This window comes from Neohortaea acidophila (assembly GCF_010093505.1).
Source record: "Neohortaea acidophila strain CBS 113389 unplaced genomic scaffold BDY17scaffold_5, whole genome shotgun sequence".
Taxonomy (NCBI): domain Eukaryota; kingdom Fungi; phylum Ascomycota; class Dothideomycetes; order Mycosphaerellales; family Teratosphaeriaceae; genus Neohortaea; species Neohortaea acidophila.
The window spans coordinates 758,693-781,396 of record NW_022985514.1 but is presented as its reverse complement, the minus strand read 5'-3'; the positions used below and the strand labels follow the sequence as shown (position 1 = coordinate 781,396).

The window sequence follows — 22,704 nt, the reverse complement described above, 5'->3', positions numbered from 1 at the left end:
TACCTACGGCAGTAAACCAAGTGCAGGCTAAATCGTTTCTTCGGTCTTTATCCCATGACATCGAGTCCGAGTCTACACCAGGGACAGGGGCACGGCCAACTGCTCCACAAATCTTTCGAACGCCACAAAAGCCTAAATCACGCGGCCTTGGCGGGATTGCGTTGGCGTCGCCAGGCATAACGTTACCTGTTGTTTGGGCGAAGGCGACAGAATTCACTGGCCTTTATCCACTTCATCCCTCTGCATCGTTGCCTTGACATCTCCGACCTCCTTCCCTCGAATTGACGCCTGCGCCTCTAAGCCTCCCAACACTTGGAACGAGATTGACCGAAGCGCGCCAGGAGAAAGAGAGAGGCCATCAGGAGAGATAGCCAGCGATGGCGCAAACCAACCCCAACGCGTGAGTGGTCTTTTCCGGATATACAAGAGAGACAGAGAGAGAAGTATGTCATACTGAGGGCAATGCAGGATCAACGTCAACGACCCCGGCCTGATCACGCTGGTCAACAAGCTGCAAGATGTCTTTACAACGGTTGGGGTGAGTGTATCCCGGCGATGCGGACTGGTGGACAGCATGCTGATCCTGGCCAAAAATAGGTCCAAAATCCCATCGATCTACCCCAAATAGTCGTCGTCGGCTCGCAGTCAAGCGGAAAGAGCTCGGTGTTGGAGAATATCGTGGGGCGAGACTTGTAAGCTACAACGCCTGCTTCCTGTTTCCCCCGGAGGATGCTAACGAGACGAACGCCAGTCTACCGCGAGGCACAGGTATCGTGACAAGAAGACCGCTCGTGCTACAACTCATCAACCGCGCCCCGGTGGCTAAGCCGCAGGCCAACGGCGTGGCCGAAGGCGATAACAAGCTGCAAACCAGCGATGCCGCCTCCAACACCGACGAGTGGGGCGAGTTCCTGCACGTCCCGGGACAAAAGTACTTTGACTTCAACAAGATCCGCGATGAGATTGTTAAAGAGACGGAGAGCAAGACGGGTCGGAATGCGGGCATCAGTCCCGCGCCCATCAACTTGCGCATCTATTCCCCGAATGTCCTCACGCTCACTCTTGTCGATTTGCCGGGCTTGACAAAGGTCCCTGTGGGCGATCAACCGCGGGATATTGAGAAGCAGATTCGCGAAATGGTCCTCAAGCAAATCTCCAAACCAAATGCCATCATTCTCGCCGTCACTGCAGCCAACACCGATTTGGCCAACTCGGACGGTCTGAAGCTGGCTCGTGAGGTTGATCCTGAAGGACAGCGGACAATTGGTGTCTTGACAAAGGTGGATTTGATGGACGAGGGAACGGATGTTGTCGATATTCTCGCTGGCCGCATCATTCCTCTCCGCCTGGGCTACGTGCCTGTAGTGAATCGCGGACAGCGTGATATCGAGACGAAGAAGGCCATCTCAGCAGCACTGGAAAATGAACGGGTCTTTTTCGAGAACCACAAGGCATACCGAAACAAGGCGTCCTACTGCGGCACACCATACCTGGCGCGGAAATTAAACCTCATCTTGATGATGCACATCAAGCAGACACTCCCGGACATCAAATCGCGCATAGCTGCCAGCCTTCAAAAATACAAGGCCGAGCTGGACTCGCTCGGTGATAGTATGCTGGGCAGCCCGGCGAACGTGGTTCTCAACATCATTACCGAGTTCAGCAACGAATACCGCACCGTGCTGGATGGCCACAACAGCGAGCTCTCCTCGACCGAACTGAGCGGTGGTGCGCGTATCTCCTTTGTCTACCACGAGCTATACAGCAACGGCGTTAAGGCCGTGGACCCCTTTGACCAGGTCAAGGACATCGACATTCGAACCATCCTCTACAACTCCTCTGGATCCTCACCAGCCCTGTTTGTCGGCACATTGGCTTTCGAGCTCATCGTCAAACAACAGATTAAACGACTCGAGGAGCCGAGTCTGAAGTGCGCGCAGCTAGTATACGACGAACTGGTCCGCATCTTGGGCCAGCTGCTCAACAAGCCCCTCTTCCGCCGCTACCCGCAGCTCAAGGAGAGATTCCACGCCGTTGTCATCGCGTTCTTCAAGAAAGCCATGGACCCCACGAACAAGCTCGTGCGGGATTTGGTTGCCATGGAGTCTTGCTACGTCAATACCGGCCATCCCGACTTCCTCAATGGGCATCGCGCAATGGCGATCGTGAACGAGAAACACATGGCCAGCAAGCCGGTGCAGGTGGATCCCAAGACCGGCAAGCCGTTGCCCCCAAGCGCTGTGCCGCCACGCTCCGCATCCCCTAGTCTGGACGTGAACGGGATGAATGGCGACGGCTCGGGCTTCTTCGGCTCCTTCTTCGCCAGCAAGAACAAGAAGAAGATGGCGGCCATGGAGGCGCCGCCGCCCACGCTCAAGGCGAGCGGTACGCTGAGCGAGAAGGAGACGCAGGAGGTCGATGTTATCAAATTGCTCATCACGAGTTACTATAACATTGTGCGAAGGACGATGATCGATATGGTTCCCAAGGCAATCATGTTGAACCTTGTCGAGTAAGTGAGAGCGCCCATCAGACGAAGAACTCGAGGCTGACAGGATGTATTACAGGCACTCGAAAGAGGACATGCAGCGCGAACTGCTGGAGCAAATGTACCGCCAGACGGAGCTCGACGATCTACTCAAGGAGTCGGACTACACCGTGCGGAGGCGGAAGGAGTGTCACCAGATGGTGGAGAGTCTGTCGCGGGCGCAGGAGATTGTTAGCCAGGTGCAATGAGGGATGAAGTGCTCTTGAAGATTCTTCCTCATATCCCGAGCTTGGAACGATGCCCTATGTTGCTTGGTGATGAACGAGTCGCACGGCAGATGCAGCAAGGCAAAGGATAGACGTTGGGATGTTGTTGACGTGCGCATCTCGCGGCGTTTTCGAGGGATGGACGGACCAGAGACGACAGACCATTGATCGAGTTTGCTATATCCCCATCAATGACCCTAAAGACATCTTGCTTTTCCTTTCCACCTCTCACGACCCAATCTTGCCCCTCACCCACTCCCCAATGCGCTTCAGACTCGCATCCGCCTCCGGCGCCCTCCCCGCCATGAACTCAAAAACATGCTGCTGATCCGGATGCACCTCCACCACGACCTCCACGCCCGCCGCCTTCGCCTTCTCCCCCAGCAACACGCCATCATCGCGCAGCATATCGTCCCCCGCGCACGAAATCCAATGCGGATTGAGGCCCTGCAGATCCGCGAAGAGGGGGCTCACGAGCGGGTGCGTCTTCGCCGTGCCGCCGGCAACATACTTGTCTGCATTCGCGGTGCAGCCTTCGAGCGTGTTGATGAAGTCTTTGCCGACGTTTGACTGGAAGCTAGGCTGGGAGTAGGTTGCATCGTACCACGGGGAGAGCGAAACGGAGGCGCCTGGGAGGGGGAGGCTGCGCTCGCGCAGGGCAAGAGGGACGGTGGTTGATAGCCCGCCGCCGCAGGAGTCGCCTGCGAAGACGATATTTTTGGCGGAGTAACCGTTGTCCAGCAGCCAGGTGTAGGCTGCTATGCAGTCTTCGATTGCGGCTGGGAAGGGGTGGTCGGGTGTTAGACGGTAGTCGAGGGATAAGCTGATTGCGTTGCACTGCGCTGCGAGGTGGGCGGCGAGTTTGCGGTGGCCGTTGGGGGAGCCGAAGGAGAAGCCGCCGCCTGTGTGCGTTGATATTAATTCTGTTGAAATGCTGGGTTGAGATTAGGGAAGGATGATTACCATGAAAGAAAAGGACTACATGTTTCTTCGATGCTTCCGGGGGATAGATCCACAGACACGGCCTTCCGGCGACGACGGCGCTCTCATAGTGACATCCTGGCACTTCGGCCGCGGCGGTGTGGACTTGGTCGTAGACGCAGCGAGTGAGGAACGGGTCGCCGTTGGCGGGGAATTTGGTGCCGAAGAGCTTGAAGAGGTCGGTGAGGAAGAGGGATTCTTTGCTGGGAGGCATTGTGAAGATCAGGGCGGGGGAAAGGGGGATAAGGAAACAGTCACACAGATTTGTTTATAAGTCTGGCAGAAACAAAGTGACCTCCTCCCGATGCGTGGAGCAGAGGAGGTTCTCGCTGACGTCTCTTCTCCCCGGATTTCCCTTTTCTCCAACTTCCTTCTCCAGGGCACTCTTGGGTTCTGCAGGCTTCACGAAGCTCGCCGGGATTGAGTAGTTGGTCTCGGGATGCCTTGTGGATGCAATGCTGGAAAATAAGATGCTACACTTTGTTTCCTTCTTCTGCCGGGTTCTCAGCTGACTGTGCCACTGCACACTCGACCTCTTCCTCGGACCGTCACCGCCCTGCATCGCACTTCCTCGTTCCCCCTCTCGCCTCAAAGACTCATTTTGGGAGGCACTATTCGGTTGCAACGACGTTGATTTCACCACAATTCAAGTTGCCCACTGTGAGCTGCCCAAACCCACCATCCCCCACGTAAGCTGTGACCAGATTCGCCGCCTGAGCTCCAGCCGCCGGACAAACGATGGGCGCGTAGTAGAAGCAGTTGTTGTCATCAATGGTCTCAGATAAAACGTTGTTGTAGCCGAAAGCGGAACCCGGGGGACCCTGCGCGGCCGACACGCAGCCTGCATTGGTAGAGTTATCAGCACATCGTCGGGCCTAGGGTGGGTGGCTAATGAACATTGTGCTTACAGTCATATGCAGAACCGACCTGACCAAGTAAGATCTGGGGTTGGGCGGGAACATTGGATGGCAGAGTATTCCCGATGATCGTTCCCTGATACACATCGGCCAAGTTGTTGGAGGCGCAAACGGCGTACACGGTGGTGGTGGAGGGATAAACCGTTGTCGTGGACGTGACCGTGATGGTTCTGTTGCAGTGCAATCTACTGTTACCATTCTCGCCCAACGCGCGAATCCATTGTGTGGAGAGTACTCACTTGGAAGGACCGCGTGTGACGGTGGTGATGACGGTGTGCAGAGGGCACTGACTTGGCCTCCATTGCTTGCATGTAACGCCGTGAGGGTACATTTTCTGCTTCGAGCCGGGAAAGTATCCGCCTCCAGTGTTGCCCTGTCGTGCCAGAAGCGTGTCCCGCTTGGCAACTGGATCAGCTCCGCCGTTTCCATCGTATGTACTGCCTGGCAGGGTGGATTGGACGGGCAGGAAGCTGCAGATCACTCCCCATCAGTCGACGCACGCTGTGAAGGAGACTGCGGTCCAGGCAATAACGTACCCCGAAGAAGTCGGCACAATGCTCGTCGAAGTCGAGGTGACAGTCGAAGTCTGCGTAACAGTTGCGGTCTTCCCTCCCGTATGAATGGTCACAGTCTTAGTTGCCGGCGGAGACCAGGGACAAGGGGTGTACGTGGTCTGCCACTGGGTGTTGTGTTGCGCCTGCTGCTGCGTGCCATACTCCGTCTACAATCCCTTGGAATTAGCATGGTCATGTTCCAGGACAGTGAGAGCGAGGAAGTACCCAGCATAGCGTGCTGTATGGCTGTCCACCTTGGTGTCGGCCGTGGTGTTCGCCGTGGTCAGCATGGTCCCAAGAGGCAGCAGCAAGACCAGCCAGGGCAGCGAAAGAAGTGAGAGAGAGCGTGGTGAAATGCATTTTGTCTTGAAGGAGTAGACGAGAAGAGTAGATCCAGCAGTGCTAGATGAGGAGAAAGGCTCACAAAGAGTAGACGAGAAGAGGAATGCAGCAGTGCTAGACGAAGAGAAAGACTTACCTACACAACCCAAGGGGAAACCACCATATACCCTCGCGAAAGGGGGGAGGGGCTGCTATTGCGGATCGTTCATGCGCGCACCTCGTATTCGAAAGGCTGCTCAGGTGATCCATGCACTGCAAGTGCTGCATCAGGTAGTGTAGTACAAGCAACAGGTATGCGGGCATGCTGCGCCAGGCCAATCAACGCGATGGCCGCGCCCGCGGGATATCGGTTTCAATGCACGACGGGCGTGGAATCCGTAGCAATCGAAAGCATTAAAGCAGCCGCAACCCAACGTTCCCAATTTCCGCCAAGGCCGATTGGGCTGGCCTGACTCCGCAAATGAAGGCCTCGCGCCACAAGCATTCATGCATAAGAAAGGCAATCGTCGTGTGCTCTCAAAGGTAAGATTTGTGCATATACCTAATTCGTTGTTAATTGCCATCTCTCTTCATCCAGATCCTTCCGGATGTGGAAAGGTATCCAAACATGCATGTCATCGTATCGCCATGTCGTATGTACGCTCCCAAACATAAAAGCATTCGCTATGCCAAAACGCATCCAATGCAGACACTCATGATCGTTTCATGCCACACAGCCTGGTATTGAACCAAGTGGAGAAGCGCGCCCATCCACTGCGGTCCATCTTTTCTTCTCTGCCGCTCTTTGCCCCAGCAGCACTGGGCCGCCGATGCGTCTCTGACTTTGCTTCTTCCTGAACTGACGGCGCGGGTAGCGCAGTGATTCTACCCTCGTCAGACTTCAGCGTCCTCAGACCATCCGCGTGACTCCTCGCCTTGGAGATGCGCGGCTGTCGCTGCGGCTGATCGGCAACTAGAGAAGAGGCCTCGGATTTCCGCCTCGACCGCTCCTCCTTCTTCGACTGCTTCGCGACTTCAGACTGCTGTCGTGCCTCTAGCTTGCGGTCCTTGTCCGCTTCCTTTTCCTCGAACTTGCGGCGTGCGGCGCGGATGCGGTCTTCGCGCGTTTGCGGGTCGTTGGGGTCGGAGCGGCGCGAGGTGGAGATGAGAGAGAAGGATTTGTCGAGGCTGGTGCGGGAGGAGGGTGTATTGGAGACATCGAGGGAGCGATTGGTCCCTGCGCGCGAGCGGCCGGCGGATTTGAGGGAGAGGTTGGTCTGCGAGACGGTGCTGGTGAGTTTGGAGATTGAGCGCAGGTCGGCGGCCGTGTGGGTTTGAGAGAGTGGAGTTGGCGCGACAACTTGAGTGGTGGAGGAGAGCGAGGTGCTTCTCCTGCGGAGCGGAGGAGGCGCGGGATGAGGCTCTTCTTCCGGTACGACATCGCTGCTTTCCCGCCTCTCCTCGTCGTCCATGGAAGAGGCGTCCGTCTGCGGCGTATAGGCTCTATTGGGCGTCTGACGCATAGGATGGACAAATGGGAGGGTGGGTCGAAAAGAGCCCGAGCCGGTAGACATCTGGGAGTTGACGCTAGTAGTGCGAGTGTGTGTCGACCTTCTTCCACTCGGTAAGGCCTCCGTTCTGGGGGCAAATTCTGTAATGCCCAGGCCCGCCATCGCGGCGCTCTCAGAGACCGACTTGGACAGGTCGAGTCGACCTTGATCCACATCCTCCCTGCTTCCCGATGTCATTTTGCGCAGGTAGGGCTTTATTTTGGGTGTAGATGCGGAGGGTGGCGCGGGTAGGAGGTCGGGGAAAGGCTCCTCGTATGTGGCGAAGGGGGTTGTGAAGGTTGAATGAGGGCCGGTGGGGAGGGCGGGAGAGATTGGTAGAGAGGTGGTTGAGCTGCCGCGCTTATGAAGGCGAGCATGTTGTGCGTCGGTGCGTTTGGCAGGAGGAAGCGAGGCGGTGGAGGTAGAAGTCGTGGTAGTAGTGGCCGTCATGGGGGTGGTCTTGGTGTCGATGTCGCGGAGGGTGGAGCGCAGGGCAGACTGGCGACTCGACTTCGAAGAGGAGGCCAAGAGGCCACGGCGGTCGTCATGACTTGCGGAGTGCTTGATGGAAGTGAATACGGGCAGCTTGCGAGGGGAGGAGGCGACGGCGGTGCTGGAGTAGGGCAGGGTGGAGAAGGAGTCGCTGCGACTGCCAGGGAATTGTTGGTGAGAAGGAGCGGTCTGCGTTACGACGCCGCCCACTGCCATGGCTGCGGCTGGCTTGTTGACGTACACACAGTACGTGTCCAGTCTCCGGTGGCCAAGTGCGCGATGCGAGGGTGCTATAGATGTCGCTGGGGACCGAAGAAGAAGGAAGACATGCTTCACCGCTCCACCATGCTTTCAGGAGAGTGTGTATAAGGAGGGGATGGTCGGGGGTTTTATCGTCAGAGGCAACCAAGAGAACCGTGGTTGTCGAGGCGTGGGTGTGGGGGTTGCAGATTGGCGCCGCGCGATTGGCTGCCCGCTCTGCCAGGAACAAAACTCACGAGCGCCTCAGCTGAGCCCGAGTCTGGAATCACGCCGTCTGAGGAGAAGTCGACGCACACAGGGGTCGTGATATATCAAGTATGAGATAAGGATATTGATGGTGCGGAAAAAGAAGGAGCGGAGGAGGAAGGAGCGAGCGAGGCGGAGGACACATTGATGTTGCAATAGATCATGCACGCTTATCCATCGCCTTCCGATAGCAACGCCGCCCTGTAACGAAACACGGGCACTCCGGGCCCAGATGCTTCCGGCTCGCTGCGCTTATTCCACTCCTCACTCACCATCACTCCCAAGTCCCGCCGCGCCCCCCTTGGCGCACCGCGCTTGCCGGACATTACACCCAGTGAGATGGGAGTGCGGGACTTTGCACAGTACGGCATGATCTCATCTCACCATCATCTATTTTCTAATGACACTGCGAGCGGGAAATCAAGGGAGCTCTTGCGGCATATTTTCCTCCCCTATCGGCGCCATCGGCACGCCCGCACGTGGCCTGCATGGTAAGGTACGTGGGCGCAGGTACCTTTCGTCCGTGTCCGTCTCTCCCGCGGCCTCGGACGGCAAGGCAAACCGCAAAGCACACGTAAGCAGCCACCACGTCTTCCCCGCCTTTTTCTTCGCTTGCATGCGCGTTGCCTTTGGAGCGAATCATCCGGACTCGTGCGGGCATCAACGACTCCGACTACCTGGCTGAATTAGGAAGGTACGGACGTCTATACTATTCCTCCGAGTCGTCCAAACCTATACAGCATGGCAGCCCATGTCCTCCACCACTACTCCTCAAGAAGGCATTGATAAGTTATAATCAATCGAATAACCCGCCGATGGCTTCACTTGCCATTTCATACACGCTAAAAAGTAATCCAATCCTCCACCCTCACAGCTCCAAACTCCCCAAACTCCCACCCCCAATTCCAAGCAACCCCAACACCTCCCCTCCATCCCCAACACCCACCCGACTGCCCCCCTCCTTCCCCTTTTCACTCGCCAAAATCGCAAACCGCAGCACCACCTCCGTGCACGTGACGAGAATGCTGAGCACAATGAGGATGATGATGATCCACGTGATGCGCGTCATCTTGACGTCGGCAATGCTGTCGCTCAGGATCTCGGCGAGGTCGAGGAAGACGCGGCAGCGCTCGTTGAGCACCTGGATGCGCGGCTTGATTTCGAGGTACTCGCGCACCGCTTGGTAGAGGGGGTGCAGTGTTGGCTCGCTGTCCCAGAAGAAGTTGGGCGTGTCGAGCATGTTGGATGCTGGAGGTTCTCATTAGCGAATGCAGCGGTGGAGGAGGGGAGGGTGAGACACTTACAGAGATTCACATCCACTCGCCCTTCGAATAATCTCCCCACCAAACCCACCACTTCCTTCCTGCTCATCCCCAACCTTCCCTCCAACGCCAGTCTTCTCGGCACATACTGCGCCTCCGTCATCGTGCGCTGCATGCGCTCCTCGAAAAACGACAGCTTCGTACTCTGCGCAATCGCATGGCTCATGGCCAATTTGATCATGTGATCACTAGTGCGCAGCGTAATCATATCGTTGAAAATCCGCGGCTTCGACACGCTCGAGTCGTACTGGAAGTGGAACTCCTCCGTCTCAAAGTCCGATTCGTCCAGTGGGCGCGTCATGAGTGGTAGAAGACTGGAAGGGGGTGCGAGAGCGGCGGCCTTGACGCTGACGGAGGCGTTGCTGCTGTTGTTTGCGAGCGCGCTGGCGGCCATGGAGGAGAAGGTCAGGTCGGCGAGGAGGTCTTTTTCTTGGTTGGAGGAAAAGTTCCAGAGCACCGCGACGCCGTAGCTGAAGATGTAGAGTTCGGCGGTGCTGGTGGCGTTGGGGCTGATGGTCGGTTGCGGGGATGGGTAGGGAATGGGGTCGGAGGACTCGCTGCTTTGTCGGCGGAGGTTGTCGTCGGTCTGCTCGCGCTGCTCTTCGCGCGTGTTCCAGTCTTGCTCGGCAGCACGTCGCTCGCCGTCTTCGGCATCCCGACTCATCTCCTCCTCTATACGGCGCTCCACCTCAAGCCTCTCTGCTCTCGGTGGCGAGGAGGCGTTGCCTGCGTTGTATTCGTTCCCGCGCACGCTATACTCTTCGCTTTCCCCGACCCAATCGTCTCGGTACTGTCTCTGCTCATTGACTTCAATCTGCTCGTCCAGCACACTTCTGCCTCCTGCGCTCCGCACTACCGGCGAGCTCCTCACCCGATACCCATCACTGCCTCCCAGCAGCGGGAGCTGGTAGACACAGTACAAGCAATCGTCGTACAGCTTCGTCTTAGCCCCATGCTGGTCCCGCACAAACTGTGCCGTACTCCGCAATTTGTAACTCTGCGCCGTGCAATACGCCGTCACCCTCGCAAGCTGCAAATCCGCCGCTCGCTGCGACTTCGGCAATCTCTCCGCCTGACTCTTCCCACGCACGAGCTTCAGTCGTCGCTTCCGCAGCTCTTCGTCTTTCGGCGGCCCCTCCTCCTCATCCTCCTCTTCCTCAAAGTCCTCCTTCTCCCCCTCCTCCGTCGTCTCAGGCAGCAGCACCAACTTCTCGCTCGTCTTCGAGCTGCGCGCAGGTAGATGGGTCGCGGCCGCTGCGCCCGCCACCATCCGCGTGCCCGCTAGTTTGGGGTCGAGCGGGTGCCGACCCGACGGCGTGCGCTTGTGCAACATGGCGGACGCCCCCGGGGGACCGCGGTCTCGGCGCTGCGCCGAGGGGATTTCGGAGGCGTACTGCAGGACGTTGTCGACGGATATGAGGCGCGTGCCGGCTCTCTGTACTGTAGGGCGGGCTTGAGGGCGGGTTTCGCGCGCGTCGGTGACCTGCGATGATGTGAGTGGGTCGGATGGATGAGTATTCAATGGAAGGGCGATGGCGTACGAGCACGGTTGGGCCGCGTTTGGGACCACGTGGGGCTGCCACGGACATTGTCTTGGTTCTCGGCCGGTAATACTTTTGTACGTGATGATAGTCACATCGATCGCGGGAAGTGTGGGATGTGATGGTGGAGGGAAATGGGATGCATTTGTTGAGTCGTGCTCTACAGAATGAAGTGGTAAGGTCCAGCCCGCTCCCGAGCTCGAGCGTCATCAATGCAGCAGCCACGCCCGCTTGTGGCGCGGCTTCACTCAGCGTCACGAAGATATCAGAATGGGCTCAGACGGCTCATTCACACAGAATTGTCATAACGAGTCTATATCCAAACCCTATCGCTTCTAATTCTCAGGTCGGACATTGGTACTGTCGAAATTCTCGGGCTCGAGGTAACTCCATTCCGGCACATCACGAATTTTCTTCCACAGCTCCTTCTCCAGCTTGTTGGCCGCTTTGGCATACGGCGTCGTCTCCGCGTTGTACCGCTTGCAGTTGCGCACGAGGAGCAGCACATCCTTAACAAAATCGTCGACCGTCTCGTACTGGTCCTTGTCCAGCTTCGACTCCATCGTGCCCAAGTCCATGGGCTCCTTGATGACGTCGTAATAGTCTTGCACCTCATCGCCGTTGACGGGCTGTAAGAAGGGCCAGCTTGCGGATGAGGACTGCAGGGCGCTGAGAAGGCTGAGGAGAGAGGAGTGTGAGGGGTTGCGACGCGGCTGGCGGGCCAATTCGTCCATGCTTTCCGACCATCCCGTTGCTTTGATCGCCTCAATGGACAGAGGGTTGATTTCGGCCAGCTTATCCCCGGCTTTGGCCTTGCGCCACACTGCTGGAGGTTGGTGGATTTCGTAACTCTTGCTCACGGCACGAATCTTGGCGTGCACAGCGGCCTTTTGCTTGAGCAGCAATCTGCCGCTTTCCAGATAGCGGATCTTGGGCAGCATGGAGCATTGCATGATCGTTCCGCCTTCGTAGTCCTTGATGTATCCCATCCACTTGGGTTTGTCGAGGGTGATTTCCTTGGTGAAGCCTTGCTTTTTGAAGTATCCAATGGCGTAATTGTCGGCATATGTGAGGAAATACATCACATCACTTGTCGCCTTGACGTAGTCTTTCAGGTGGTTCATCAGATGCGCTCCATAACCCTTGACTTGCTGATCGCTACTGATGGCGCAGAAGACAATCTCGGCGAATTGTCTCCCTTTGAAGGGGCGATAGGTGATGCCTCCCACCACTTCGCCGGGCATATTGGACGTCTCGGCATAGCTCCCCGCCGGCGGCCGTTTCACAATCGCAATGCTCATGTGTGTCCGATCGTACACCAAGCGCGCAATGTAGTCTTTCGGCATCTTAGGCAGCTGTTTCTGAAAGATGCATTTCAGGCCGGTGAGGATGATGTGGGAGTGCGGTTTGCCGTCATTGTTGACGACGTAGAAGGAGATGTCGCCGTTGCGCTCTTCGAGGACCGCAGGCTTCTCGGGAAAGGTGATGGTGGGTTTGGTGGGGGAGTGATGGTCGTCGGAGTCGGAGGCGGTGCCGTTGGTGCTGGCCGCGTCATCTGCTGGAGGGGACACAGTCTTTTGCCGTTTGGGGTGGTGGCCGTTGACGTCGCCGTTCACTTCCTCGGACGCCTTTCGCTTGGTCCCTGGGAGAGCCAGGTCAGTCGCGGTGGTTGGAACACGGGCTTCGCCATGCGCTTACCATCTTCTTGCTTGATCGTGCCATGCGCCATGATGGCGAGAGTGTCTGATCCAAAATGATCTGCTGCCCGAGGAATGATGGGGAGGAAGTTGCCGCAGTCGCATGTGGAGAAGCGTTGCGGCGTAAACTTTACTCGCCTGCGCCACGTGAATACTGCCGCGTTGGCGGTGTGGCTAGGGAGTTGGTCTTGGCAGGCAGGAACTTGGGAATCTCAAAGCTGTCCTCAAGTTCACATGTGAAGTCCATTGAACACCACTCCAACCTCATCAAGTGAACCTCCCACCTCCACATCTGATTTCATGTCTGCATCACCGCTCCACGACATCTGGGAGGCTTCGGCAAGCCAACCACTCGAAGCCAGCATCGGCAAGGCCTCCCAATTCTACGTCGGCTTCGCCCTCCTCCTCATCGGCTTCTTCCTGACGAGCTTGTTCGGGCTCAGTATGTGACTTGACTCCCAGAGAGTCTGCAGGATGTGCTAATGTTGCTATCTAGACAACACCTTCAAGAACGTCTCGCTATATGGCATTCCGGCTTCTCTCGCGTTCGGGTAAGAAATAATATACATCTACAAGAGTCGGGTAACATCGAATTAACAACTTGCTGCTAGGTTTGGCGCGGTCTACATGATTTGTGCAGTTGGGGTATACGTATGAATGACCTTATTCACGTCAAACATTGGGGAAGAGCCGGTGACACCTCCGATTCCGCCCCGCCCCGCCCCGCCAAACGCCCTTTGCCCTCTTCGACAACTACGCCTTCTTCTGTCATAACCTGAACCCACCATGGCGGGTCCAGTACCCATGTTCACGGCGGTCACCTCTTCCTCCCGTCAACTCCTTCTCCTTCTCCGCTGCATCTCGTTCGCCAAGATGGCTCAAGTTCGCATCTCCGCCGAAGGCATTCGCTTCAGCACTGAAGAGGGTAGTGCAATGGAGGCATTCATCTTCCTCGAAAAGGCCTTCTTTTCATCCTACACCTACCGTCCACCTCCACCATCCTCCTCCCAAGATGACGCTCCTGCGACCCCGATATTCGAAATCAACTTAACCTCCCTTCTCGAAACACTGAGCATCTTCACGCTTTCCGACCCAAACGCTGCCAAAAAGCCTGGCGAATACGACTCATTCGCCGCTCATCGTCTCAATCGACACGCAGGGATCAACGCCTTCTCTCATCAAGCTCTAGGCATGAGTGGGATCTGCCGCTTCACGTACGAGGGCGATGGCAGTCCACTTGGCATTCACATGTCGGAATCCGGCGTGACAACGACCTGTGACCTTACTACCTATGGCGCGGACAGCACAGAGGAGATTCCGTTTGACCGAGAAGCCATTGCCCTCAAGACAATCATGCGCTCATCCGTACTACTCGAGGCCATTTCAGAGTTAAGCTCGATGAATCCCACGAGCTTAGCCATTCTAGCGTCGCCTTCTTCGCGTTCAACCTCGTCAAACCTCTCACTTCAGGCTTCTGGCGCTCTTGGATCGCTTGCTGTCGATTTCACCACCGATCCCTCCTCTGATGCACCCCTTCTCGAAACTTTCCACTGTCCCTCCCGCGTGAACGCGACTTTCAAGTTTAGCCTGATCAAATCGGCGCAGAGAGCAATGGGCGCGGCGAACAAAGTGTCCATGCGCTTGGACGAGGAAGGAGTGCTAAGTCTGCAGTTTCTTGTGGAGGTTGAGGCTGGTTCAGCGGGTGGAGAGGGCGTTGCATTTGTGGATTTCCGAGTTGTGCCATTGGTGGAAGGCGAGGCAGAGGGGATCAACGGCCTAGATGGTGAGAGCACCGATGAGGAGTAGCTGATTCGCCTTTACCAATACAAATTCAACCCAGCCTCGCTGCACCTGCCTTCGATATCGCCATCGCTCTCGTAAAACTGTGGAGCGTCTTCGTAGCCCTGCTCCACCATTCACCTCGGCTTAATACCTTTACCGGCCAGCCCATGATGCCATTGGAACTGACGTCGGCCTAGAATTCAAATAACTCTTCCATACAGCACCTCTTCGAAATAACAACATCCAAAGGAAAAACTCAACCCACCAACCCAAATCCAAAGGGAATACCAACCGCCACCATGGTCCTCACAGTGCACCACCTCGGCCACTCGCAATCCGACCGCATAGTCTGGCTCTGCGAAGAACTCGGCATCCCCTACGAGCTGAAGAAATACGACCGCAGCCCGCTCCTGTCGCCCCCAAAATACATCGCGCTGCACCCCATCGGCGCCGCGCCCGTCATCACCGACTCCGACGCCGACCTGACGCTCGCCGAATCCGCGGCCTGCGCGGACTACATCATCCACATTTTCGGCGGCGGCAGGTTGGCTGTGAAGCCGGGCGCGAAGAACTACGCTGACTACCTGTACTGGTTTGCTTTTGCGAACGGCACGCTGCAGCCTGCTATTGGGCGGTGCATGGCGCTGCGGTTCGCGGGGATCAGCGAGGAGAATAATACGTACGTGCGGTACCAGAATAAGGTGGATCAGAGTTTGAAGTTGCTGGATCAGCGGTTGGGGAAGTCGACGTGGTTGGCGGGCGAGGAGTTCACTGCCGCGGATGTGATGACGGTGTGGAGCTTGACGGGCATGCGCGAGTTTTACCAGTTTGATATTAGCGAGTATGCGAATGTGCTCGCGTATTTGCAGCGGGTGAATGGGCGGGAGGCGTGGTTGAGGGCGAGGGAGAAGGGCGATCCCGATGTGGATACGGAGAGTTTGCTGCAGGGGCCGTCGCCGCTGCTGTTCAAGGCTTTGAGGAAGTGAGGTTTGGTCAGTGTAGTTGGAGATGTCTAGCTAGAGGACTATCATCACTCGCTATAGACCAATCGTCCATCCAATTCGTCTCATTTCCCGTTGACCCTCTGCTCCTTCTTCTTCTGCTTCTCCTCAATCTCAGCCAAGCGAGCAGCATTAGCACCTTCGGGCGCATCGGGGGCCTCGTGAGCACGATCCATCTCCCGCTTCATGCGCTCCAACGTCGCCTGCATCTTCCACAGCAAGTCCACCTTCTCTTGCGAAGGCCTCTCTCCGCGCTTCACCATTTCGTCCAGTTCGTCATAGAGCTTCTCGTAGACGGGGAAGGAGACTTGATATTTCTCGCCCGTGTTCAGGCCTTGCTCCCACGTGGGGTTCATCAATTCGTCGCCGCCGACGAGATCGGTGCCGTTTGGTGCATCGACAGTCGCGGATGGAGTATGGGGAGCGTGGCCGTTGGGGTTCTTGGCGATGGGCGAGTCCTTGCCTTCTGGCTCGTGTTTGCGTTGCTTGGCTGGAGGGGGAGCTTGCTCTGCCGGGGGCTCAGCCGCCTTACGCTTCGCACTGGCAGCCTTCTGGCTGGCTTTCTTCTTCTTCGCTGCCATCTCGTCGGGGTCTGCTAGCGCGTGCCCGTTCGAAGGCCTGCTTTCCTTCTCTGGAGAACTGTGCTCTCCCAGCCGCTTCACGTCTCGGATGTGCGCGGGTGATGAGTCGAGGCTGATGCCCGTGTCGTGGCGTTTCCGCTGGCCTTCGCTGATCCCCAGGCCCTTGGGCGGTGAGTACACGCCTTGCCTGATGCGCTGCACTCCTACCGCCCCTCGGTCCGAGACGTCGGAAGCGACACGCGGGCGGGCGGCACCGAGCGGTGAAGGAACGGTAGGGCGAGTGTAGGCGTTGTTGTGAGGGCTTCGTTGGGTCTTATGGTGAGTGTTCGGGGCGGAGAGGCTGTTGGAATGCGGCCTCTGCGGAGGCGTGTTGTGGCTGGCGGTGTGTGGTTTGAGTGATGAGGAAGTGACGGCGCTCTTTGATGGTGGTGCGGTGTTTGTGCGACCATCACGTGCCTTTTGGGCGATGAGGGGCGTGTCGCTATCCGACGAGGATGATTTCACGGCCGGCTGCGAAGCGGACTGCACCTTTGCCTTCTTCACTCTTTCATTAACCAGCGGCTCCTCGTTCGCACTGTCCTCGTCGTCCGACGGGTGCACAATTTCTGCCGACTTGAAGGCCCGTTGGCCTTTGGTGGTGGTGATGCTGCTGCCCGTGGCGGGTGCCTGCCGTTTGGAGGCCTTGCCGCCTTCCCGTTCGTCTGCTGCAGCTTCCCGCTCCTTCCGTTTCTTCTCCTTCGCCTCCTCCACTGCACGTGCTTTCTGGGGATTCTTGGAGAGCAGTCTCTTCATCACATCGCCCTTGGCACCACTCGAGGGCCGAGGGGTCGATACGCCCAACCGAGGACTGTTGGCCGCGCTCGCCACTCTACTGCTCTCCCCCGGCGCTTCTGCATGCAGTAACGGGCTGGATTGATGGTGTGGTGTCAATCCCTGAGACGCTTTGCCGCCTCCACCACCACCACCACCCAGCTGCAGCTTAGACAAGCATTTCCCCTTGCCCCTTTCCTCCCGCGGCAACAACATCTGCCACAACTTCTCGTTGGTGTCGAGTCTCAACCTGTCATACGCCTTGATCGCGTTGTCGATGGCCGCTTGTCTATCACTCTCACAAGAGTACGCAAACTTCCATACATCCAAGTCGCGGTAGGCGCGATCGCCGAGCTGCCATTTCCCACCGCTCTGCTTGGCGAACCGAGCCAACATGGTGTTGAGCTCGTCGGCGGGGATGTGTGTCTTGTCCGCCACGGCTTCGGTCGTCAGCGGCGCCATTGCAAGCAAGTGAAGCAGAGGGAACTGAGCCGCTTGCCGCTTGGCATCGACATCGCTCGGAGGGAGGGAGGTAGGTGCCAGCTTCGGCGTGGAGATCGAATGAGGTAGTGGGCTTGCAGCCTGAGAGGTATGCTGATTGCCCGCACGTTGGTTCTTCTTGCTTTCCAGCCTTTCCTTCCTGGCGGCATCGAAGCGATTCTTCGGCACAGGGAGCAGCGTGTTGGCAATGTTCACTTTGTTGGCCTGCTTCTCCTGCTCGTACGATGCCAGACTGCTCTGTAGAGCCGCGAGAGCGGCGTCTGAGCCGGCCGTGTCATCTGTGGATTTGTTGGTAGAGCTTGCAGCTCTGCCTTGGTGGGAGAGGAGAGCGGTGAAGGTAAGGTCTGTGGTGGAGGAGGAAGAGGAGGAGGAGGCATTGGCGGTGGAGATGAATAGCTCGGTCCGAAAGTCTTCCGCCGAGATGGTGAGGTCAATGGTTCTGCCGCCAATGCGTAGTTTCTGGGAGTGGTGAGTTAGTCGTCGTCGTGAAGGGAAGAGGGGAGGGGAGGGGAGACGTACTGGAGAGGGACCAGCGGAGAACCGCAGAGCATCGGGCGTCTTGGCCGCTTTGGTGATATCCTGGACGACGCTGTCGCTCAGGTGCAGCAAGATGCCCGAACTCGATCCCGGTTTCAGGGTAGCGGGTTCCTGCCCGGGAGCACGCAGGGTGACGATGCGGTTGGCCATGAGGAGTGGAGCACTCTTGCCTACTCGACGCCGGGAAGGCTTTGGGATACTGCCATGAAGGTATACCTATGGCTACTGGCAGTCTATGCTGCAGGGTCAGAGGGTCGTGTTATAATATACTCAGCATGAGTGGTACCAACTAACCCATGTTTGCTGCTGCAGGCCGAAAACGCTCATGGAAGGGGAATGCACGCAAGTATCCGCGGTGAAGGAGGGCAGAGAAAGACAGGTTGTATACCATGCTGGAGCGAAGAAGACAAAGAAGGTGAGAGCACGGGATGGATGCAGAATGACCAACAGGCCGCCGGCGAATGCACAGTACAGAACAGTATTGGCATCCACTATTCGAGGTACGAGACAGGCGATCCACATGCACATCCATCCTCCCACCACCCCCAAGGCAGGGCAGAGGTCAGTCAGCCACTTAGCTTATCCGCCGGCACGCGCTAGCCGTCCCCGAACCAGGCACGGCGAGTGTGTGTGCGAATGCGTGCGACATATGCCTTCCACTGCGGCCGGAACTGCGACAATCAGCCGCGCCTGGTGCTCGCGTGAACACCAGCACCATCCAACCAGCGACCAGGTCTTGACGGCGTCTTCCACGGACAAAGAACGCCGCGATTCGTTGAGGAGATCGATGATTGCCCAGGCCAGAAAGCGGACCCGTTCGGGGCATTCCGTCTGGTTGCAAGGGCCGCACATCGCACGAGCCGATGCGCTTCCTCTCCACTTCCGTCCTTCCCTTTCGAGCTGCTCGAGCTTCTTCGCGTAATAAGATGTCGAACACGGCCTGCTGACTTGGCACCATTGTGCAGGGTCGCGTAGGTCTTGGGATCAACGCTGTCTCGCCAGGGTAGATGATACAGTACCTTTGGTGTCTACTTGATTGCTGCAGCGCTGTTGCTGTCCACGGGCTCATTATCAGTGTGCCCTGGACTCGCCCTTCCATCCTGAAGTAACTGGGCCCCCACTCCCGTCCCCACGTGGCGCACCCGGTGGCGCGGCAGAAGACCGCAACTCCGCTAAGCAGCATTCGGTGGTGAGCAGAAAGATGTTGAAGATTCCCAGTCCACCATCCTCGTGCGGTGCTGCCTCTCCGGCGTGCAGCATCGCCATCCTCCATCGTCATGCCCGCCTGACATGTGTCATCATGCGCCTGCTCCCCCCGCCCACGGACGGTGAACCATGGTCCCCGTTCGCTACACCCGCCTCGGGAGCGTTGCCGCCATAGCTACCCTCGTCTCCCTCGTCTACCTCTCTCTCCCTTCCTCGGCCTCCCGCCAATCACTCAATGCCCTCGCAGATGCAATCGCGATCCAGCAGAGCGCGCAGGACTATGGCTTCCGACCGGTGACCCCACCCATCATCCCTCCATCTGCGGAGATTGATGGACACGAGGAGGAGTCGCATGCTCACAATGTCGCCGACACCTGGGACTTTGACGTCCACAAGGTTGCCGATGAGTTAAGCAAGGGCTCAGAACAGCCGATCGGACCGGCAGCTGCTCCCAATAAATCACCAGACACGAGCACGGAAGAAACATCTCCCGCGCGCAGTAAAATCATCGTAACAGGCCGTCTCGAGTCGGAGAACACCGACTGGATCGCGCGCGAGCTGCCCGACTGGCCAAGCGCCATCTACTACATCGGCCTGCCCGCCTCGCAACCCTCGCCCTCCGGCCTGCGCACCCCCGTGAACAAAGCCCGCGAAGCAATGCCCTACCTCACCTACATCCTCGACCACTACCCCACCTTCCCCGACGTCGTCGTCTTCATCCACCCCCACCAGGGCTCCTGGCACGTCGACCACCGCTTCCACAACTCCTACTACATGCTCTCCGATCTCCGCCTCGACACCGTCATGCAACGCGGCTACGCCAATCTCCGCTGCAACAACGACGTCGGCTGCCCCGCCGAGATCATGCCCTTTCGCGACCCTCGCGACCAGAGCAAAGCGGCCGAGAACGTTTTCGCCGACGTCTACGCTCACTTCTTCCACGCCACCGAGGCGCAGATGCGCGCCGACATTCCCGTAGTGGCGACGCAGTGCTGCGCGCAATTCGCTGTCTCTGGTGCGCAACTGCTGAAGCGTCCCAAGGAGGACTACGAGCGGTATCGGCAGTTTCTGCTGGACACCGAGCTCGACGATGCCACCGTCGGCCGGGTGATGGAGTACATGTGGCACATCATTTTCGGGCGCGACGCGGTGCACTGCGAGGACGATTTCGAGTGTTGGTGTAAGCTGTTTGGACGATGTCACGACTTTGATTCTCCTAAAGGGCGAGGCGTGAGTTGGATCGGTGCTCACGGACAGACTTGAGCCACTGCTCTGCACACCTGCGATCGGGTTATTAATGTACAGATAGATGGGAGGGTTGAGCGCCTTCAACTTCCAATGGAAATATCAGATGAATTTGAGATCCATCCTAGTTCATCTACATTGGACGGCGTGGAATGCCTCTCAATTACCTATCGTGCCAGTGCCTGATCGCTCCTTTATGCCCCGTGCTTCCCCCCAACATGTGCCTGCCACGACATCATACACCCCATGCCACCCCAAAAAGTCGCCCAGACGCCTAACAAAGCCGAAAGTGTCGTTGACTCGCTCGCTAACGTACACGCCTCCCAACCCGCAAGGAAGAAAACCGAAAATCGTCACCACCACGCTTGCTTGCCTGCCTCTCTCCACGGCCTCTAATGCTCTGCATTGAGATTCGACAACGACATCCGATGCACAGTCGACGCCCGCTGATCCTCGTAGGAAGCCTGCTGCTGCAGAGCCTCGATGTTGCTTGTGGAGGAATGATGGCGAGGCCGCGGCTGGTGGAGGGGAGGGGGGTCGTACTCGTTGCGAGAGTTGCTGTTGCTGCTGCTGCTGCTGCCGTTTTTGCTCCTCTTGTTGCGACCCGGCGGTCGGTCGTTGTTGCTTTTGTCAGAGGCGGAAGTGGGGGTTTGGCGGGTTTCGGGGGAGTAGTGGTAGTGCGAGTCTGCTTCGTGCGCGGTGTCTGCGATTGGAGGTGGTCCATTGTAGTTCGACGGCGCGGTGGAGCAGGTAGAGTAGAAGCTTGTGTTGGCGCTGGTGCTGTTGCTGTTGCCGCTGCTGCCGTGCTCGCTGCTGCTGAAAGACGGTGGCGGCATGGACATGTCTTCGTCAGAGTGGCGGGAGACATCGTCTGTGACCGTTGGGCCGGAGACGTCGGTGTCAGTCGACGTGGAGCTGATGCTTGCGTCCTGCCGGTTAAGTTGATAGTGGAAACCCATCAGATTGGACTCCGAGGCCAAGCCGTTATTCTGTGCCGATGAGTAGGAGAGCCCGTTGGGCGCCATGTAGTTGGAGATCGAACCAGGCCTGCTGATCCATTGTCCAGACTCCGATGACCACGGATAGGAGTTGTGGCGGCTGTAGAAGCCTCCATTCATTGGCATTCGGAGGGGATCGTACATTGGGCGAAGCTGAGGAACGGGCATCGGGGAAGGCTGTGCCATGAACGCCATTGGGGGACCGGGCGGGCCGGAGGGCACGGGTGGCAAGCGTCTGTCGTGCACAGTCTGTGCTGGCAGCGAAGAGTTCAGCTGCGACATGTTCAGAGGCGAGAGGTTCTCGCCCGACACGCTGGGCAGTCGTTGATGATGCTGCTGGAAATGCGGATACATTGGAGTCTGCAACGAGCCGAAGCTGTATGTTGGGCCGCAGTCGTGGTAGGGGGCGGAGATGGGCGCGTAAAGCGGGCCCGTGGTGCTCCAGTCGCGGTAGTTGGCCATTTGATGCACGCTGGCGAGCGAATCGTGTCGTGGTGCCATGGACGTGGCATAGGAATAGTTGTCCATCGTCGAAGTGTCGTACATCGCGTCTTGCTCGTTGGGAAAGCTGGACCGCAGGTGGAGAGTTGGGAGCGATGGACGATGCGGGGCATAGCTGCCACTCCCACTCATGCCGGCAGTGACTGCGTATGTCGTGTTCTGATGCATGCTGTTGGTGTAGGGTCTCATCGATGGCGGTGAGTGGCCGCTGCCATTCGTGGGCGTGACTTCGATCGAAGAATGGATGTTGGAACGGCGGAGTTGGGTGGGCAATTCCGATTTCTCCACGGCTCCGACCTGACGTCCATGTGTTAGCATGGCGGACCAGCAGGAGAGGGGTTTTGGCTTCGCCTACCCTGATGAACGTGCACTGTGTGCTGTCTGCTCCAGCTTGTCGACACGCTCCGCAGCCCGAACCTTCGCCAAGATCACCGCTGCACTTGATCTTACGCTTGCGGCATCGACGACACTAGCACCGTGTCAGTATCGAAGCGTGTAGAAGGGTAAGAACGGCCATACAGCCATCGAAATCCGTTTGCGGCATCTCTGCTCGCTTGCGGGTGAGTCTCCCAGCTCGTGGGTTGTTACACGCGTCGATGGAAGCTCGTGATCGTCCACCTGGGTATCCTGACGCGCATGACGATCGAGATGAGCACCATATGGAGTGTATCGGTCACGGTAGTCGAAATGCTGGCTTGCCTGGTTGTTCGAACGCGGTTGACGATCGAAAGCACCGCTCGAGCTGGCGTAAACTGGCGCCATCATCATTGGTGTCTTCGAGATGCCAATACTGCAGAGACATGAGAAGTGGGTTGTTGATAGGAACGCTCAATGCCCAATGGTGACGAGAATGAAGAGTGACGAAATCAGTCCGGCCGCGTTGGTGGAACGGAAGAATGCGAGAAG

At 57.6% G+C, this 22,704-nt stretch overlaps 12 protein-coding genes across 12 annotated transcripts; 5 read left to right on the top strand and 7 right to left on the bottom strand.

Moving 5' to 3' along the window:
- Positions 1-59: 59 nt before the first annotated feature.
- BDY17DRAFT_297085 (Dynamin central region-domain-containing protein) lies at positions 60-2,957 on the top strand. Its single transcript, XM_033733546.1, has 5 exons — positions 60-400; positions 469-538; positions 598-692; positions 752-2,512; positions 2,568-2,957. Exons 1-5 carry the CDS (start codon positions 378-380, stop codon positions 2,734-2,736), a joined length of 2,118 nt encoding a protein of 705 aa, XP_033589814.1. The 5' UTR covers positions 60-377; the 3' UTR covers positions 2,737-2,957.
- BDY17DRAFT_143890 (alpha/beta hydrolase fold family protein) lies at positions 2,559-4,165 on the bottom strand. Its single transcript, XM_033729540.1, has 2 exons — positions 3,718-4,165; positions 2,559-3,656 (listed from the first exon to the last, which is right to left on the bottom strand). The coding sequence occupies exons 1-2, from the start codon at positions 3,947-3,949 to the stop codon at positions 2,983-2,985; spliced, it is 906 nt and encodes a 301-aa protein (XP_033589813.1). The 5' UTR covers positions 3,950-4,165; the 3' UTR covers positions 2,559-2,982.
- BDY17DRAFT_334295 (uncharacterized protein) lies at positions 4,068-5,566 on the bottom strand (the record flags this gene model as incomplete). The annotated part of the gene is made up of 5 exons (XM_033737913.1): positions 4,068-4,576; positions 4,644-4,822; positions 4,892-5,122; positions 5,189-5,373; positions 5,432-5,566. The coding sequence occupies 5 exons, from the start codon at positions 5,564-5,566 to the stop codon at positions 4,347-4,349; spliced, it is 960 nt and encodes a 319-aa protein (XP_033589812.1). The 3' UTR covers positions 4,068-4,346.
- A 674-nt stretch (positions 5,567-6,240) lies between these two features.
- BDY17DRAFT_323994 (uncharacterized protein) lies at positions 6,241-7,785 on the bottom strand (the record flags this gene model as incomplete). Its single annotated transcript, XM_033737113.1, has 1 exon — positions 6,241-7,785. One exon carries the CDS (start codon positions 7,783-7,785, stop codon positions 6,241-6,243), a length of 1,545 nt encoding a protein of 514 aa, XP_033589811.1.
- Positions 7,786-8,944: 1,159 nt separating this feature from the next.
- On the bottom strand, positions 8,945-11,098 carry BDY17DRAFT_280186 (uncharacterized protein; the record flags this gene model as incomplete). Its single annotated transcript, XM_033732037.1, has 3 exons — positions 10,940-11,098; positions 9,381-10,881; positions 8,945-9,324 (listed from the first exon to the last, which is right to left on the bottom strand). The coding sequence occupies exons 1-3, from the start codon at positions 10,985-10,987 to the stop codon at positions 8,945-8,947; spliced, it is 1,929 nt and encodes a 642-aa protein (XP_033589810.1). The 5' UTR covers positions 10,988-11,098.
- BDY17DRAFT_297072 (histone acetyltransferase GCN5) lies at positions 11,085-12,726 on the bottom strand. Its single transcript, XM_033733545.1, has 2 exons — positions 12,638-12,726; positions 11,085-12,581 (listed from the first exon to the last, which is right to left on the bottom strand). Exons 1-2 carry the CDS (start codon positions 12,666-12,668, stop codon positions 11,275-11,277), a joined length of 1,338 nt encoding a protein of 445 aa, XP_033589809.1. The 5' UTR covers positions 12,669-12,726; the 3' UTR covers positions 11,085-11,274.
- Positions 12,727-12,936: 210 nt separating this feature from the next.
- On the top strand, positions 12,937-13,293 carry BDY17DRAFT_250561 (uncharacterized protein; the record flags this gene model as incomplete). Its single annotated transcript, XM_033731077.1, has 3 exons — positions 12,937-13,078; positions 13,133-13,187; positions 13,248-13,293. The coding sequence occupies 3 exons, from the start codon at positions 12,937-12,939 to the stop codon at positions 13,291-13,293; spliced, it is 243 nt and encodes an 80-aa protein (XP_033589808.1).
- BDY17DRAFT_144000 (Rad1/Rec1/Rad17) lies at positions 13,165-14,580 on the top strand. Its single transcript, XM_033729541.1, has 2 exons — positions 13,165-13,187; positions 13,248-14,580. The coding sequence occupies exon 2, from the start codon at positions 13,423-13,425 to the stop codon at positions 14,440-14,442; it is 1,020 nt and encodes a 339-aa protein (XP_033589807.1). The 5' UTR covers positions 13,165-13,187; positions 13,248-13,422; the 3' UTR covers positions 14,443-14,580.
- Positions 14,581-14,717: 137 nt separating this feature from the next.
- Positions 14,718-15,404, top strand: BDY17DRAFT_323989 (putative glutathione S-transferase; the record flags this gene model as incomplete). Its single annotated transcript, XM_033737112.1, has 1 exon — positions 14,718-15,404. The coding sequence occupies one exon, from the start codon at positions 14,718-14,720 to the stop codon at positions 15,402-15,404; it is 687 nt and encodes a 228-aa protein (XP_033589806.1).
- Positions 15,405-15,407: 3 nt separating this feature from the next.
- Positions 15,408-18,305, bottom strand: BDY17DRAFT_297069 (uncharacterized protein). The gene is made up of 3 exons (XM_033733544.1): positions 18,143-18,305; positions 17,831-18,081; positions 15,408-17,770 (listed from the first exon to the last, which is right to left on the bottom strand). The coding sequence occupies exons 2-3, from the start codon at positions 17,996-17,998 to the stop codon at positions 15,485-15,487; spliced, it is 2,454 nt and encodes an 817-aa protein (XP_033589805.1). The 5' UTR covers positions 17,999-18,081; positions 18,143-18,305; the 3' UTR covers positions 15,408-15,484.
- A 1,247-nt stretch (positions 18,306-19,552) lies between these two features.
- Positions 19,553-20,251, top strand: BDY17DRAFT_242974 (uncharacterized protein; the record flags this gene model as incomplete). Its single annotated transcript, XM_033730397.1, has 1 exon — positions 19,553-20,251. A coding segment is annotated over one exon (699 nt), but the record flags the coding sequence as incomplete, so codon positions are not given.
- Positions 20,252-20,504: 253 nt separating this feature from the next.
- On the bottom strand, positions 20,505-22,652 carry BDY17DRAFT_143723 (uncharacterized protein). Its single transcript, XM_033729539.1, has 3 exons — positions 22,318-22,652; positions 22,154-22,267; positions 20,505-22,095 (listed from the first exon to the last, which is right to left on the bottom strand). The coding sequence occupies exons 1-3, from the start codon at positions 22,564-22,566 to the stop codon at positions 20,692-20,694; spliced, it is 1,767 nt and encodes a 588-aa protein (XP_033589803.1). The 5' UTR covers positions 22,567-22,652; the 3' UTR covers positions 20,505-20,691.
- Between the last annotated feature and the right edge of the window lie 52 nt (positions 22,653-22,704).

Excerpts from the sequence above, each read along its gene's own strand:
- BDY17DRAFT_144000 (XM_033729541.1), top strand. The coding sequence starts at position 13,423 with ATGGCGGGTCCAGTACCCATGTTCACGGCGGTCACCTCTTCCTCCCGT.
- BDY17DRAFT_297072 (XM_033733545.1), bottom strand. The coding sequence starts at position 12,668 with ATGGCGCATGGCACGATCAAGCAAGAAGATG. Across the intron at positions 12,582-12,637 it reads CACGATCAAGCAAGAAGATG|GGACCAAGCGAAAGGCGTCC; the intron begins GTAAGCGCATGG and ends TGGCTCTCCCAG.
- BDY17DRAFT_297085 (XM_033733546.1), top strand. The coding sequence starts at position 378 with ATGGCGCAAACCAACCCCAACGC. Across the intron at positions 401-468 it reads GCGCAAACCAACCCCAACGC|GATCAACGTCAACGACCCCG; the intron begins GTGAGTGGTCTT and ends AGGGCAATGCAG. Across the intron at positions 539-597 it reads ATGTCTTTACAACGGTTGGG|GTCCAAAATCCCATCGATCT; the intron begins GTGAGTGTATCC and ends GGCCAAAAATAG.
- BDY17DRAFT_143723 (XM_033729539.1), bottom strand. The coding sequence starts at position 22,566 with ATGATGATGGCGCCAGTTTACGCCAGCTCGAGCGGTGCTTTCGATCGT. Across the intron at positions 22,268-22,317 it reads GCAAACGGATTTCGATGGCT|TGTCGTCGATGCCGCAAGCG; the intron begins GTATGGCCGTTC and ends ACACGGTGCTAG. Across the intron at positions 22,096-22,153 it reads CACAGTGCACGTTCATCAGG|GTCGGAGCCGTGGAGAAATC; the intron begins GTAGGCGAAGCC and ends CATGGACGTCAG.
- BDY17DRAFT_143890 (XM_033729540.1), bottom strand. The coding sequence starts at position 3,949 with ATGCCTCCCAGCAAAGAATCCCTCTTCCTCACCGACCTCTTCAAGCTC. Across the intron at positions 3,657-3,717 it reads TGTAGTCCTTTTCTTTCATG|GCGGCGGCTTCTCCTTCGGC; the intron begins GTAATCATCCTT and ends CAACGCACACAG.
- BDY17DRAFT_297069 (XM_033733544.1), bottom strand. The coding sequence starts at position 17,998 with ATGGCCAACCGCATCGTCACCCTGCGTGCTCCCGGGCAGGAACCCGCT. Across the intron at positions 17,771-17,830 it reads TCTCCGCTGGTCCCTCTCCA|AAACTACGCATTGGCGGCAG; the intron begins GTACGTCTCCCC and ends CACCACTCCCAG.